A 17183-nucleotide genomic window follows, 5' to 3' on the forward strand; every position below is an offset into this window, starting at 1 on the left:
AAAGAGCAGCTTTAATAAGAACGAGAGAGAGAGAGAGAGAGAGAGAGAGAGAGAGAGAGAGAGAGAGAGAGAGAGAGAGAGAGAGAGAGAGAGAGAGAGAGAGAGAGAGAGAGAGTCAGTCACAAGAGGAACGCTATAGGATCTGTGAAGGGAACCAATGACTCTCCCCCACCCATCCCTTATGAACGCCTTAGTGCTGGTTCTAGAGACAGCCCCAAATCAAACTGTATGTAGCCTTTGTCTCAATCTTGCCCAAGACTAGCCCTTGGTCTGCACTAGATTCTTGTGCCTAGGCTGGATAAGAAGTGGGAGCTCTAAGCAGAAGAACAATACCTATAACAGGGTGATCCCCCAACATCAAGAAAGTGCTTTATTTAGACTGTTTTAAAGGGGTGGAGGGGGGTGTGTAGAGGAGTTCAGCCACTGGGTCAACTCTCCTTAAGAGCACTTCTCTTAAAGTAAATTATTTCACAGTCTGCATTAACTGTTGAAACCATTTCCCCAGTGAGAAACAGACTGAATATTATAGAAATAACAAATTACAGGGAGTTTCAGCTTCACTTGATGTATAGGAATTTGAAACCTATATTGGTTGACATCAAATGATGAAAACAATCTTGAGAACTTTAGTGAGCTTAGACACATCTTACCCCTCACAACAGGAAGTGGAACTGGCGAACTAGTCAGTTTCAAAAAGATCTTACATGTGGTTTTTTTCAGTGAGAGAGTGAAAAAAAAAAAAAAGGCGAACACTGGTTGAGCATGTTATGAGATAGTTTTTTAACAGGGGAATTACATAAAGCTTATACATATATAATTTTTGCCACATTGCAGGCACTGACCTCACTCTTTCTCATAACAATAATCCAGAGCCTATTAAAACATTTTTATCATACTATTTTCTTACCATTGGAATGTTATGGGTAAAATTTGAAAATTACTCTAATTTGCCTTCACTTGCTTCTAAAGTTGGGGGTAAGCTTTTCTTTTAAATACATTTCTTCTTTTGATTGTAAAAGTGTACTTTTACTTTTTAAGATGGTTAAAACATCATTGGGTCACTAATCACTCAAAACACAAACATAAAAAGAAACCAGTACAAAATATAAAAAGGGACCTCTTTTGGTATTGAATGATGTTAACACACAGGATAATAATTACATTGACTGTGAAAATATATAGTAATTGTTAAATATTGCAGGCATAAATTTGCCCTCATGCTATATTAAAATTAACGGTAAGACAGTTCATCATGACATCAAACTTCATAATGATATTGGTATTTAGCAAAATTATACAGTGATATGCTGCCAAATGGGCCCTGATTTGTAACATTTAGCTAATTTCCAGGGTGTAAAGCTTCACATTGCTGTCAATTCCAAGCTATCAATACTTTAACCAAGCCACAAAATTTCCTATATATTGTAGGGCCAGGCCAACATCAGTTGAGACAGCTGTTAGGGATATTTACCCACAACACTTTCCCCCACAAACATCTTTACTTCTTCCTAGAAAATTAAACTGAATTTTTAAAGGGAAATTTAAAGCTTTTAATTATTAAAATTTTGCCTTTGAAAATACATGAAAAACTTGCTTAATTTTTTCTGAAGACTACCTACCTAAAATATTACTTAATAGATTAATATTTTATAAAATCTCTATTAGTGGGAAATGGAGAGAGATAATAGACAGTCTAATCATAATAGCAATAGAAAACACTGACAGCTAAGAAATATACATAAAGCTTATACACATATAATTTTTGCCAGATGGCAGGCACTGATCTCACTCTTTTCATAAATTCTGGGGCTGAATTCTCATATTTGTGGCTTAGGTGCTATGTTTTATTTCCACTTTATAGGAAAGATAATTGAAGCAAATGGAGTTTTAGTATTTTGCCCAAAGTCACAAAAGTCAATGGAAAAACACAAATATTTATTTTGAGAATAAAACTTACAAAAGTAGTGGTTTGATAAGAGGTTTGCTTGTGCTGTCAGTGTGGTATAAAGGAGTAGGACAGGGAAGCAAGTCTAGAGTTCAAGGGGAAGCTGAGTGCAATGGCACTTTCTACATAAAAGAGAAAGAGAAGAAATAAAGAAAGGACGACTGGGAAGAAAAAAGAGACAGGAGAGAAAGATCTGAAAGAGAGGAGCAAAAAAAGGGAGTGGGCACAGGGAGAGGAAGGTGAGGAGGGGGAGGAAGAGGAAGAGGAGGAGGAGGAGGAAGTTAGAACATGGATAGTGAGAGAGAGCAAAATGACAGAGAAAATCTTGGAGTTTCTAGCTCAAATATTTGAATAAATGACAACACTATAGAGAGTATAGTTTTAAGTGTATATATATATATATGTGTATATATATATATATATATATATATATATATATATTTGTTTAGTAGTAAGCATATTGAGTTTAGTATACACATGCAGCACACACGTGGAAATAGAATATATAGTATTTAAGGGTCAAGGGATTTGGAGAAAATCTGGAATAAAGATATAATATTGGGAATCATCAGTATACAGAGAGTAGAAGTCTTGAGTTTGGATAAGATCACCAAGATGTGGAAGAACAAAGGACAGAAGTCAGAATCCAAAGGCAGATCAATACATTGCCCGAAAGCAGTAGAAGAGGTGACTCCGAGGAGACTGAGCAAGAGCAGCCACTGAAAAACCAAGAAAATCCAGAGAGGGATTATCATGGGAGCGAGGGAGAGACTCAAGAGAAAGATGGGTCCAAACCATCAATGCTGCCAGGAGAAAGGAGACAGGAATAGTTCATTAGAGATCTTGACAAAATAGCTTCATTGTCAAGTTGGGCTAGGAGACCAATTCCAGCGGGTTGGGGATGAAGACGAATCGAAGAAATAAATACAGTTTGAAAGACTCTTTGTCAATAATATTCAGGCTTTAAAAAAACTGATTTCAGCCAAGACCGGTTTGGCTCAATGGATAGAGCGTCGACTTGGGGACTGAAGGGTCCCGGGTTCGATTCCGGTCAAGGGCATGTACCTTGGTTGCGGACATATCCCCAGTAGGGGGTGTGCAAGAGGCAGCTGATCGATGACTCTCTCTCATCGATGTTTCTAACTCTCTATCTCTCTCCCTTCCTCTCTGTACAAAATCAATAAAATATATATTTTAAAAAAAACAAAAAAACTGATTTCATGTAAAATAAAGTTATCTTCAAATTTTTAATTTTTTGTTCTGTCTTAACATTTTGTAAAATCTTTAGAATTTAAAGTTGCAGAATTGTGAATGGAAGGGCTCTCTCTCTTTTTCTCTCTCCTCACCCCCCACCCCCACCCCCCAGTTTGGAATTTACTTCCACTTGGTGTGTTACCAGTCCTGCAATTGTGTCCTGAGGCTCTCATGGAGATCTGGCATACCCAGTCCTAGACCTAGTTGGCATCTGGGTTCACTTCCTGATTCAGAGACTGTCTCTGTCACCTCTCTCCCTAGGCCCTGAGGTGTTAACCTAAGCCATAATTTGGTAAGTGTTTTAATCTTTCGCCCTTTCACAAGTCGGGGAGCCCCCACTTATCATTGTCATCAGGAAGTAGCTCTCCTCACATGAGTGGAGCATTTTTCACCCCCTAGCCTTGGGCCAGGAGGTAAACTACTTCCTGTCTCCAATGGAGGCATTCAGCAGACCCATAGCTTCAGTCATGCTTGATTCCACATAGAGATGATTACCACATTGTTGAGCCCAATTGTGCTCTTTTGGTTTCCTGTCTCCTTTTGCCTAACATTGCTCTATGTTCATCATTGCTCTATGTTCAGAGTATATTGTGAAAATGTGAACTCACAGAACCATTACTGAGTGGAAACCAGTCATTTCATTTGTAAGGCTCCATCTTGCAATCACAATCCCTGCCCACAGCAGCCTCAATGTGCCTCCAAGATATCTGTGCATTTCCTTTCCTGGTTCCTTCAACTTTTTTCTGTCCTGCAGAAATGTCAGGCACTTCAGCAACTTCATACTTTTGAATATTTTATTCCTTTCCCCTGTTTCCCTATTTTGCATCTGGTTAATGCTTAGTAATCCTGTTAGACCCAGATCAGATGCCACCTCCACCAGGAAGCTTTCTTGGATTTTTAGAAAGCAGTTAGTCCTTATATTATTCTTATTATCACCCAATGCTGTTTATTATAGTCACTGTATTAATTGACATATTGTCTCCCAAAGATTGTCATAGTAGGTACCATTTTTATCTTCCTTTTCACAAATGAGGAACTTTATCTTGGTGTGGTTAAGTGACTTCCTCTCCAATCACACATAACTATCAATAGAGCCAAGAATGGGCCTTGGGCCAGTCAGACTCCTAGCCTTATTGTGGAACTCTGTGTTACTCTGCTTCTGATGTCTGTACCCCAACAGTGCTTTGCTGATGTCTCTGAAATGAATATTATAATTTATTTGTTTTTATATCTGTGTGGCACGTACATAGTAGTAACATTATCCACCCAATGGTCCAACCCAGAACCGGTGTATGATCTCAGATGGTCCCTTTCTCCTATCTCACACATTTACTCAATAATGTTGCATCTTAAAGTTTATCAAATCTCTTTTCAAATCTGTAACATAATGACAATAACTGTTTATATTCAATGATTGATCAAGACATCAAGAGAGAATTGATGGTCTTGAACTTGTCGTTACTTCCAAATCTAGCACCTAGCCCAGTGCCTGACATGGGTGCAGATTTAACAAATGTCCCTCCATGAATATTTCCCAAAGGATTTACTGTGTCTCACATCCATCTTTACTTTACGCGATGCCTTAATAGCGGTGCCTGCACGGGTGGAGATTTAACAAATAGCTGAAGAGCCATCTACTGCTTGATTATTCAGAGATTAGAAATGCCTTCCCTCATAAATAACATCAGTAGAGTTAAGCAATATAAAAGTTGGTCCAACACCTTTCTCACCTCCAAAGCAGCGCACACCAGAGAAAAACCCCTGGGGTTGACTGACACTCGCTTTGAACCCACCTGGGGATTGAGCCTCGGTGTTTCCTTGAAGGCGAAATGGACTTGTACCAAACAAATCTCTACTTCGATCTAAACTACGATTTCCTCAAAAGCCACAGCAGCTTTCTCCAGCATCCTGTTTTAACCATATCCTCCAACTACTAAGAATCTGGAACCCAAAAATAGAAATGCACGGGCTGGAGAAAGCTACTGTGGAAGGAGGGACAGTTTTTGCAGTGATAGCTAACAGGCCCCTAGACGGGCTGCCATGCACCTCTTGCGTGAAGTCCTCCCTGAGATTTAACAGCACATGTGTCGTTAAATGGCCTCCTGAGAGTGAGCCCTGTCTGCGCAGGCCTATCACAGCAGCACTGGCTCAGCCAGTTCAGCACGGGCTTTTGTTGATGTAGCTTAAAAAAACAAGCTGCCACAATCTCAGTGGCTTTGAACTGATTGAAAGAAGTGAAAATATATATTCCTCCCTTCGTCTCTGAATATCATCACATCCCTGAGACACACACCATGGCATGGAGAAGGAGCAAGGGGCCGAGCAGGTGCCCATGGTGGCTGGCATCCTATCTGGCCTATTCACTCATGCAGGACACATAAAGACCAGGCACCGAGTCATGTTCTGTGAGGAATGAAGCAGGACTTCCTTGTGAGGCAAACACGACAAGTACCAGTATGCTGTTAGACTGCTCACGCCAGCGATGGCAGCTCACGCCAGGCACCGGCAGGTCACCCAACCACAGGGCTAGAAGTGCGAGTCCCCGGCAGTCAGAGAGCTGGCCCTGCGGAGCGTGAACACCCAGCCAAGTCACCACGATTGACACGCAGTGCCTTCCGTTTCAGGAAAACGCTATCACTTGACATTTTCTTTTCAGGCGCTATTTAATGGGGGAGTTTTATTGAAAGGAATTCTTGAGCAAACACTGTCATAAAGTTTTGATCTAAGATCATTCTGACATCTCTTCCCCACGAGAGCCATTGTCAGAGGGAGAAATCTCAGACGCTGAAGGGGGAAGAATTATGTACAACAGTAAAGGAGATAATGGGCCGCAGCTCCCTGGAGCCTGTCAGCTTTAACTGCCTTTCTTACTGGAGAAGCTGCTGCTAAAATCTGAGACCAGGGAACTTCAATATATCGATATATATATTTTTTATTTTATTTTATTTTTTTACAGAGAGGAAGGGAGAGGGATAGAGAGTTAGAAATATCGATCAGCTGCCTCTTGCACACCCCCTACTGGGGATGTGCCTGCAACCAAGGTACATGCCCTTGACCGGAATCGAACCCGGGACCTTTCAATCCACAGGCCAACGCTCTATCCACTGAACCAAACCGGTTTCGGCGACCAGGGAACTTTCTTAATGAAGCTTTGAAGATTCATATATGCTGGTTGTTATTTATTTCCCTTTATTTGTTTGTCTCTGTGCTTATCTACGTGAACAATGAATTATAAAAGAAAATGAGCAATACTGAATTAGTATATAATACTTTGTTATCACCACAGTGTGATGTACAGAAAGCCTTATAAATATCAAGAACAACGCAAATGGGTTTTTAGAGATGTTTAGAGTCTGCACCAAATCTAATCATGTTGGAGATTTCTCAACAAGCTATGATGTTTCTCAAGGTGATTTAGTTCATTCTTTTTTTTCAGGCCACAGTTTGGTAAGTTATAGTTTTTGTTTATTCAACTACGCAAATTAGTGATTACTGAAAAACTACTGTGTCAAGGATTAGAGATTCAACACTAAGCAAGATCCCAATCCAGCACAGAAGACATAGAGGTAAACACGGATAATAAGGTTTGTACAGAGGGGCTGTGATGTAGCTCATTATAGCATTTACCCAGAAATGGGGAGCCAGGAAAAGCACCCGATGAGTTGATAAAAACAAAGATCTGAGAGATAAAGACCTGTGCCTAGTGGGTCTAAGATGGCATGCAGGTACGACCCAGTAGGCATCAACCACAGAGTGTGGGCAGTAACCTGCTCCGAGTAGCAAAGTGGCATCATGCAGGGCCCTTGTCAGTTACATTCCCAAGTATAAAGTTTACCCGAAAGCCAGTGGGAAGCCATGGAGCAGATGTCTGCGGATGAGTGGCATAATGAGGAGGTATGCAGTTAGGAAAATTCACTATGGTGTCGTGTGGCAAGGGGATTGGAAGGGGGCAGGTGTAGAGGCAAAGAAGCCGGTAGGCAGAGGGAAGCTCAAGTGTTGTCTATGAAGGTGGAGAAATATTTAGGAGGTAAAACCAACAGAACTTGGTGAGTTAATATCTTTGACTCTATGTGAAGTTTTAGCTTTGAAAATTCTGCTGTCTCCCTTCAGAAGATAGAAAAGAATACCATCAAATAGCAAACTCAGCTTAACAAAAAAGAGCAATGGTATTCTACCACACATATCATAAAAGTTCAAATGCTTCACATCCAGTGTCTTGAGCAATTTTATTAACACCATTTACCATGCCAATGTCCATGCTCAGGTCAGAATCAACAAAATTACCTTAAAAGTATTGCCCTTCCCCACCAGTGATAAGCTCCTCATCTTCATACCCCAGCACCAAGCCACACATACAGCTCAATAAATGTTAGTTTAGTGGAAACGAAGTGAAATCCAAGATGTGATTAGGTCAAATATGTCAAGCTTACTGAAACTAGCTGGCATAAAAATAGGTCTCCTGTGCTCCATTTTATTTAGGGAACAAATGACAGCAGAAAATGGAACTAATTTTCTGAATGGAAAGATAAAGTAGGGTAATCACTGAAGAGCAGCTGGAAGAAATGCTTAAGAGTTAAGCAGTACAGCCCAGACGCATTGGCAGAAAGACAAAAATAACAGGTAAATATACACATGGGGGGAGCTGAACTGATTGAATCTAGGAGTAGAGGTTGGCTCATGAAATGAGAATGACCCAGAAATAGCCAGAGTTCCCACCAATAAAAACAGAATCCACTGGTGCCCAGCAGGTTACATATTATCGCGGTAACAGCTCTAGATTGAGAATGATATGGAGGATACGTTAGTCCTTAGGGAATCACATCTGCAGCCTTTGTTCCCATATCCAGCATTACGCGCTCTTTTTTTTTTTTTTTTTTTTTTTAAGATGTGAAGATTTCAACTTGTTGTAAGTCACAATTCAATCTCTCCTCCTACTTAGTACAGTGGCTGAAACATGATGGTCAGGAAGGGTTATCGGTGAACATTAAAAGAATCTCTCAATGGATAATTGAATGAATGAATTCATTAATTTGAAGTGCTTATGTATTCTCTTGTCTTAATTTCCATTTCTTCTTCAAGGAGAAGAAGAAGCAATGGGAAAGAAGCAATATAAGCATGCAACACTACATTACCTTTCTCAGTGATCCATCAGTCCTAATTCTCCCTTCTCATATTTTCCCATGTAGCACATACACATATGCTTCTAATCGTATGGATTTGTTCTTTAAAAAAAAAATCTTTATTATTTAAAGTATTACACATTCCCCCGTTATTCTCCCATTGACCTCTTCTAGCCTGCCCCCGTCCTCCATCCCAGGCCCTTCACCACCTCTTGCCTATGTCTATGGCCTATAGGTTTTTTCTTCTTAAAAATTTTTATAAACTTTGGGCACTCTGAACTTCAGTCTTCCTGGCTGTATTTTTACAGATAATGCAAATCTATTTGCTTTTGTCCTTGACCATAGGAGCCTCCTTTACCTGTGCATATGTTTTTATATCTAATTTTAGCAAAAGCCTCCCATTGCGTCCACATTTATCCTCTTGGCTGTTCCTTTCTGTCTTCGTTGAGATTGTTCACATTTTTATTATCGAACAACACCCACCCATTTGTATCCCATGGGTCATACCTCCTTTTCTGCAAGTTTTAGATGGTTCATTTCCTAGGGTACAGAACTGACTATAATTCATGTTTTCATTTTTTTAGTTTTTGGCAGTCCTGTTTCTCCCAAAGTTCCCACCATTTTTTATCACTAGCAAGCTATTTTTCTTCATTTAAAATTAGCATCAGAATTAAAGTTGCCTTCTCTATTTCTGGCACCTGAAATTGTTAAAGTAAGCAGATCGTTTGTCTTCTGCCCTGCTTTTCAGTAAGGTGTTCCTTCCAGGAGCTGTCTGATTCAATTTCCCCGTCACTACCACCACAACCTTCCTTGACATCCATTCTCTAATTTGCAGCAAGAAACCATTGCCCATGTTCCCTATTTGGCAGGAAGCTTATCCTACCTTCTCTCAACACTCTACTTCTAATTCTGCTTTTTGGCTCTACTCCAAAAATTCGGACCTATGGGTCGCTCGTGAAGTCATCAGATTTGCCAGAAGTTGCACACATACAACCCCACACCACCCTGAATCCCCTTCTGTGAGAAATAGTCAGCTGCTTATACCAACATCTCAATTCTCCCTGCCTCTGCTCATCTATTAGAAATAATACTCTTGTTCAGTTGACTTACCTAATTTAGGCAAATTTATGAAATGATTTTTAAAGAAACCTACAATTTCAGTGTAATCATTAATGGAATTTGTTCCCATAGAGGCTGCACTGGTACCATAGTTAACTTAAAACAGAAACAATGCATGTACAGTACATTAAAATCCTGGTTATGTGTCAGAAATAGGTAGGAGTTTTAAACAAATGCTTGGTGATCATAAGAAAACCTTGCAACCTAGCAAAGGATCATTCAATTCAATTGTGGCTAATGATGTGGAGGACAACAACTACCTAGCCAACCTTAAAATCGATTTGTCTAGATTTTTATTCATTTGCCAAGCTCATGATTAATATCTAAAGCCCAGGGTGTTCCAAAGGGTACTTACGAGAAAATTGCCATCTGAAGCCATGTATGATTCCAAATTGGTAGAAACTAAAGTTAGAAGAGAAAAGAGATTTCAGATAAATGTGGGGTTGACATGTTTATAAAAACCTGGGGGCAGGGGTGGTAGGCATTTCTGTTTCAATTGACAAATTTCACAACAAAAACAATGTATTTAATGGCCTTTTAAGCACAACTTAACAAACCAACTGTTTAAAGGTGAGTTTATAAAATAAGTCAGAATTTCATCTGCACCTTTCTCAGTACTCTTTCAAGTCTAATAGTATTTGTGTACTTGTTGTTGCATTACTTATAAACATATATCTTTGAAAAGTAAAAAACGTTTTCCTCTTCATGATGAACAACGCAATGTAAGAGGTGGAACCACTGGATCCATCGCTGTCATTCTGGCGATATTAACTAAACAATTTCGAAAATACAGCTCATCCCCTGCCTCTGAAGTCCCAACTATCATATGGAGATGAGCCGCTTTGATGTATTACACTTTGTAGTGGATTACCTGAAAAACAAGACATTCTGTGGTTTCCAGAAAAGCAGGTGAAAACAAAAAGAAAAAAAGGTCTCTTATTTTCAGATTTTGACAAGCAAGAAACCTGTGAAAAATCCACAAGCCACTGAAACTCTCCCCAAAGCAGAAAGCTTTTCAATTTCTTCCCAGTGACACCACAAATACGGATCTATAGTCCCTGTGATTTGATTTTTTATATAAGTGGTTCCCAACTTTTGAAGAATGTATACCCCTTTTTTATGTCAAAGATGCCATAGTCATATTACATAAATCTGGATAAAACATTTATTTGTAAAATACCAAAGAGAAAACCCATAGGGGGTGATGAAAGAAAAAAAGGGAAAATTTTTATCTTTAATTCTTCCTCTAAGCATTGGGATTTGTTTATATTACACAGCTTTGGTCGTAGATAGTAAGCCTCTATTGGATCCTGAGCAATATTTCTCTTGTACATATTGTATCTTTTTACCTAACTCTCTTAAGTGTGTCCACTCTGTCTATACTCACTGGTATTACCTTAGTCCAGTGTTTCCCAAACTTTTGACATATGTGTACCCCTTCTATAATTTTCATAACACTGAGTACCCCTCATACTCATAAGAACATAGAATTAGGCGCAGCGGAGCACGGTGCAGTGCATATTCCACCAAACTCCGGTGCAATGTGTACCCCCACCAAACTCTTCCCGTACCCCTGGGGGTACGCGTACCACACTTTGGGAAACACTGCGTAGTCCAAGGCACCAGCGCCTCCCACTTGGACCATTCCGTGAATATCCTAGCTGATGTCCCAGCTTTCTCTCTTGCCCAGTTTCCTCAATGCGCATGACTATTCATGTCTGTCTTTAAATCACTACAATGGCCACTGAGTCTTGAGATAAAGACCAAAACCATGAAAATCTCCTACAAAGAAGGCTTTGTCCTACCTGGCCTCTGTCTCCTCTCCAGCCCCATCTTGGATCATTTCCATGTCTTTCTTTCCAGTTCCCTGATTCACTGACTTTTTAAAGAATCCCTTAAACATGTTTTCACCAATCTCAGGACCTTTGTGCAGGCTCTTCAACAGCCCTCTCCCAAGAAGGCTTATCCCATCCAAACCTTCAGCCCTCAGACCAAATATCATTTAGTCAAGAAAGTGTTCCCTGATCCTATGAGACATCAATCCCTTTATATGCCCTCCTAGCACCTTATCTTTATTCATAGACGTTCTCATAATTGTATTGAATTATTAATTTGCAGTTGATTTTTTAACCTCTGACTCCCTACTATAGTATAACTTAAAAAAAAAAAAAGTAATAGGACATACCAAATCTTTGTGATGTTTTTATTACATAGGTTATATTTAAAAAGAAATCTAAACTTCATTACCATCAAGATTTATAATATGCCAGAAATTACATCTTTCCCAACTATTTAAACATATGACAAAAACTCTAAATGACAATTTAAAGCATAAATGGGTACATAAGGTTTCCAAATTATTTTATGGCTACACAACCAAAAATAATATTTTGAAACTGCTGTACACTCAGACCTGCCAAACAGATTTCACTCTGCCACTTGTTAAATATGGAAACTTATGAAAATTACTTAATTTCTCTGAACAGCAGCTGCCTCATCTGTTAAACAGAAATAACAATAACCAAGTCCTAAGATTTTTTTGTGAGAAGTAAATGAAATATCATATGGGAAGCATGTAGGGCACAATGCAAACTCTGTTTGTGGTAGCAATTACCTTCAATGGGAGCAATTACTGAGAAATAGCTTTGTTATAGAAAACTGTTTTTTCCTAATGGAATTACCACCCAACTAAAGGGTTTGAGCTAGTGTGATAACAAGTTTCATCAAATAAAATTGCTCCCGCACTTTAAGGCTGATTTAACTCCCTAACTACTCCCCCAGAAACATTTCTGATGCCTTCCTTGTTTAAGAATTTAAGAGAATAGCTTTCCCAGTCCTATTCGAGACAGCTACCTTCTGTAAAGGACAATTTAACAGACCACAGCATGAGACTTTGCCAAAACAACGAGGTCATTACTTTTTTTAAAAAGTCACAATATAAAATAAAGTGGGTTCTTATAAAATCTGTAACTGAAAAATGGAAAACACATTTCAAATAAATTATAGCCTTGGCTGGTGTGGATCAGTGGTTAGAGTGTCAGCCTGCACAGCAAAGGGTCTCAGGTTTGATTTTCCCTCAAGGGCAAGCACCTGGCTTGCAGTTTCAATCCCAGGCCCCAGTCAGGGCATGTGCAGGAGGCAACCAATAGATGCGTCTCTTTTACATCCATGTTTCTCTCTCTCCTCTTTCCCCCTCCTTCCCATTCTTGTTAAAAAAAAAAAAAAAAAAAAAAAAAAAAAAAAAAAAAGGAAAATAATATCCTTGAGTAAGAATTGACAAAAATTAAAATTTTAGTTTAAAAAATGAATTATAATGTTAATGTTAATTTCAAAAAAAAAAAGAAAGATTTCCTTCATATATATTGGTTGTTAAAAATTAAATATTTGTGTCTCCTCCACACACCCCAAAAAATGGAATGTTGAAGTCAAATCCCCCAATGTCATAGTATTTGGAGGTTGTGCTTTGGGTAGGGAATTAGGTCATGAGGGTGGGGCCTTCATAAATGGGATTAGTGCCCTCAGAGGTTAGCACAGTCTCTTCTCCAGGTGAAGACACATGAGCAGACAGCAGTCTGCAACCCAGGAGAAAGCTTTCACCAGAACTGACTGCACTGGCACTAGATGTCATACTTCCAACCTCCAGACTAAGAAAAAATGTCTATCGTTGAGCAGCCACCATTTGTGGTATTTTATTAACGCATCCCACACTGACTACCTGAAAAACCATTCCATTCTGTTTAGGCACAAACAAAATGCAAGTTTATTCCTGTCAGCCAAGTCAGACATATGGACTCTGATCCTATATGATTTTAAAACAAATAAACCAAGACTATCAATATACAACAAATGCTCAATTGATAAAGAAGGCAGTTGCTAGTATAATTAGTAATCTTTGAGAACTAAAAAAAAAAATTTCACTAAAGGGAGTTATAGGGTCAACTGATCCAAAAGCAGCTGCCTGAATTGTCCCCCATAGACATTAACATTTTGAAAGTGATGCAGAAAAATGAGCTTCATGGCTAACATTTTCATGGTTTTTTAAAAGAAGATTATTTATTGTAAAATAAATCATTTTCCCATTTAAGTAAACTGTGGGCTAGGTTTATTCTCTTTTTTACAGAGCTTTGATAGGAAAGAACATAACTCTGAACTAAAATGTTAAAAAATCACAGAGTAATTCATAACATATTTGTCCTTTAAAATGATAATGCTAGCATTTCCCAAGATTTTGTTTTGTTTTGTTTTTGTTAATCTTAATCCAAGGATATTTTTTTTCTATTGCTTTTCAGACAGAGTGGAAAGAAGGGGGGGGGGGGAGAGAGAGAGAGAGAGAGAGAGAGAGAGAGAGAGAGAGAGAGAGAGAGAGGAGAGACATTGATGTGAGAGAGACACATCAGTTGGTTGCCTCCCACATGCATCCCGACTGGGCTGGGATGGAACCTGCAGTATGTGCCCTTGCTCTGGAATTAAATCCATGACCCTTTCCTGTGCAGGCTGACATTCTAATCATTGAGCAACCCCGGCCAGGGCTGACAAGATATTCTTCGAGCAACAAATGGATTTATAGAAAGTTCACGCACACAGGCAAACCATGTGAATTATTCTTAATCCAGGAACTGGAGATAAAGAGGAAACAGAAAGTGTTGCTTATTCTTGAGGCGGAAGTCTCAGTCATCAAAAAGCTTATAATATATGTGGCAACAAGGTGCACGCTAAGTAGCAAAGAGAGCCATCTATACGCAAGCATGGCCTGTGAAACGGTAGTCCATCAAAGCAATGCACTGGGAAGCAGGAGAGACAATTCATCTTAGCTCATCTGGATAAGCAAAGGACACAAAATAATCCATTCGTTTTGCCAATTAGCAGGAGCTTTCTCTTGCCAAGGCAGAACAGGAGAGATGAAAGCAACATGCAAGGTGACCTCCCAGGGAGCACAGGCATGGTGATGTATGGATGGAGGTAGACTGGGGTCGTTGCTTTATCCAGGAAACTTATGAAAATAAAAACATGGCTCTATTTAAATTACTTAAGAATGTAAGGCCCATTGTCACTCTAATTCCACATGCTTTAAAATACAGTCATTCTTGCTGAAACCAGTTTGGCTCAGCGGATAGACTGTCAGCCTGTGGACTGAAGGGTCCCAGGTTCGATTCCGGTCAAGGGTATGTACCTTGGTTGCAGGCATATCCCCCGTGGGGGGTGTGCAGGAGGCAGCTGATCGATGATTCTCTCTCATCTATGTTTCTAACTCTCTGTCCCTCTCTCTTCCTCTCTGTAAAAAATCAATAAAATATATTTTAAAAAATAAAAAATAAAATAAAATACTGTCATTCTTTTAAATGTATTTTCTCTCTTTGATTAACGTTCCACTTGTCTTGCTGCATTGCTTTGCTGCTGTCTCTCCAATTTGGCGATGAACTGACAGATGGCTTTATGGGCCAAGTTTTTTTTTAAAGTTGAATTTATTGGGGTGACATTGGTTAATAAAATTATATAAGTTTTAGGTGTATAATTCTATAACACATCTTCTGTAGATTGAGTTGTGTTCAGTACCCGAAGTCCCCCATCACCATTTATTGCCCCTTTACTGTCCTCTACCTCTCCCCACCCCTCTTTCCCTCTGATGATCACCATACTGTTGTCTGTCTAGTTTTTTTTTCTTTGCTTAATCCCTTCACCTTTTGCACCCAGTCCCCCCCCCCCCAACTTCCATCCCCTCCGACAGCTGTCAGTCTGTTTTCTGTATCTATTTTGCTTATTAGTTTATTTTGTTCATTAGATCCCACATATAAGTGAAATAATATGGTGTTTGTCTTCTCCTGTCTGGCTTATTTCACTTAGCTTATGCTCTCCAGATCCAACCCGTTGCCTTTTTTCCACAGAAATGATCGAGGTGAAAATTAGTTTTAACACCACCAAAGACTATGGAGCATCATCTGAGGAGCCTGGCAGGCTTCTTCCTTACATTGTGTCGTGCATTCCCACGTAAGCTGTCAGTCCTGACAATGAAGACTGAGACATGAAACTCCACAAATCAAAGGGGGGCAAGCCCTCTTTCCGCCCATGTCAATCTCTGCTCAGAAAGGACCGTTTTACCGTAGTGAAAAGTCAGTGGCAAAGTGCAAGAGTTACCGAACAATCCGCTTCTTTTTCGTGGGACAATCTGCACCAAAGAACAAATAGCTGTTGGCCAGGCACCTCCTGCTGCCATCCCAAACCAAAGTCAGGGATTGTAGCCTGCGCCCACAGCATGCAGAGCCCTGCTGATCGGCTCTGAGGCCACAGCAAGGGGCCACCCAGGTGTGCCCTGTGCCCATTGCTCCCAATTGAGGCGCTTCTCACTGGAGTGTGGGGTCGACCAGCTGTCTGAAGAGCGCTAGGCCTCATCTCTATCGGATTAATCCTGTTCTCTTTTTAAAAAAGTATTCACTTTTTTATTAAATGTATTGAGTGTCATTGGTTAATAAGATACATGATCTGGATATTGCTTTCTGCTCTCATGATTGTCAGTCATGAGATGCCAAACCCTGATTGCTCCCTCTAACCCTCCAGAATCAGACTAACACTCTGACTTCTGAGGATTCGAATGATTTATATAGGCAGAAGCCAAGCAAAACATACTTGCACATATCCCCAAACACACACACACACACACACACACACACACACATCTTACCAGCAACCTTGCGGGTTAGTGCAAGGTGCCTGCCTCCTCTCCTAGGCCAGTGACAGAAATCCCAGGGACTTCCTGAAAAGAGCCAGTCACTCTGAGGTCTAAATTAGCTTCATGCGTAGGTCCCCATTAAAGGGATTTGTGGTCAAATCCTGGTTAGCACTAGCCCCAAGAAGCTACAGCATGTAGAGAAAGGACCACCGGGCCAGGGATAAGGTCACAGGGGGCATTGGTAGGCAACGTGTCAATGGCTGGGTCCACTACATCCTGTCCCACAAGCACACCCTGTCTGCCTACCATGGCAGCCCCCACATAGCAGCACCTGGTTTCTATGTTCTCTTCGGCCCAGCCTATGGGGTGAGAGCAGGTACAGTGGACTAAACTGGGCCAGACAAGACTGGCAAATCTAGATGGCCCTTACCTCCCTGTAAGTTGCAACTCTACATTTTTCTACATGAGAAATGACTCCATGTTCTCTCTAAGGAAGGCAGTATATGTTTCTGCCTACAAAAACCAGACTGCTGTGTGCACTGCTCTGAGGCCCCAGGCCCTTTAATGCAGCTTTGGCAAACACCCTTCCACCGGACACGCTTCACCTAAAGGTGAGCAGGTGTACCCCGCATAGAAGTGGCCTCAGCCCCAGGACCATTGCTGGCGGGAAGGAAGCCAAGAGAAGGAAACTATGATAAAAGCTGACCTATTGCTCTGGGGTTGGGGCTGAGATTCCTCTTTTGTCTGGTTAGCTTTTTCATGGGGAAATATCATCTATGATTTTGCAAAGGCAGTGCCCAAGGCCATTGAGACAGGAGAGGCAGAGACCACAAAGAACGGAAGTGCTGGGCCTGGTAATGGAAAAAGGTGCTTTTACCAATAATGGGGTTACTTCTCTTGGAGGCTCTTAAGATGATGTTTGGCAGAAGTATTGCAAACTGTTTTCCAACGTCACATCAACTCCATAAAGTAACATTAGCTGTACTTTTACAACCGAACAGGCTGACCGACACAGCAGGTAGAGTAACTACATTACAGAGCTAGCAAGTTATAAAGTCAGAATTTAAATTCAAGTTTTCAA

General features: G+C 40.3%; 1 protein-coding gene across 3 annotated transcripts in view; it reads right to left on the reverse strand.

Annotated features, from left to right (window-relative positions):
- IPCEF1 (interaction protein for cytohesin exchange factors 1) overlaps positions 1-17183 on the reverse strand; it is a 133441-nt gene that overhangs the window by 56094 nt on the left and 60164 nt on the right. For all 3 annotated transcript variants that reach the window (XM_084889405.1, XM_084889407.1, XM_084889406.1), the window contains exon 3: positions 9794-9840. In XM_084889405.1, the coding sequence (XP_084745531.1) occupies positions 9794-9840 (47 nt within the window). The remainder of the gene's footprint in view (positions 1-9793; positions 9841-17183) is intronic.

This window comes from Pipistrellus hanaki (genome assembly GCF_964339955.1).
Source record: "Pipistrellus hanaki genome assembly, chromosome: 7".
NCBI classification, from domain to species: domain Eukaryota; kingdom Metazoa; phylum Chordata; class Mammalia; order Chiroptera; family Vespertilionidae; genus Pipistrellus; species Pipistrellus hanaki.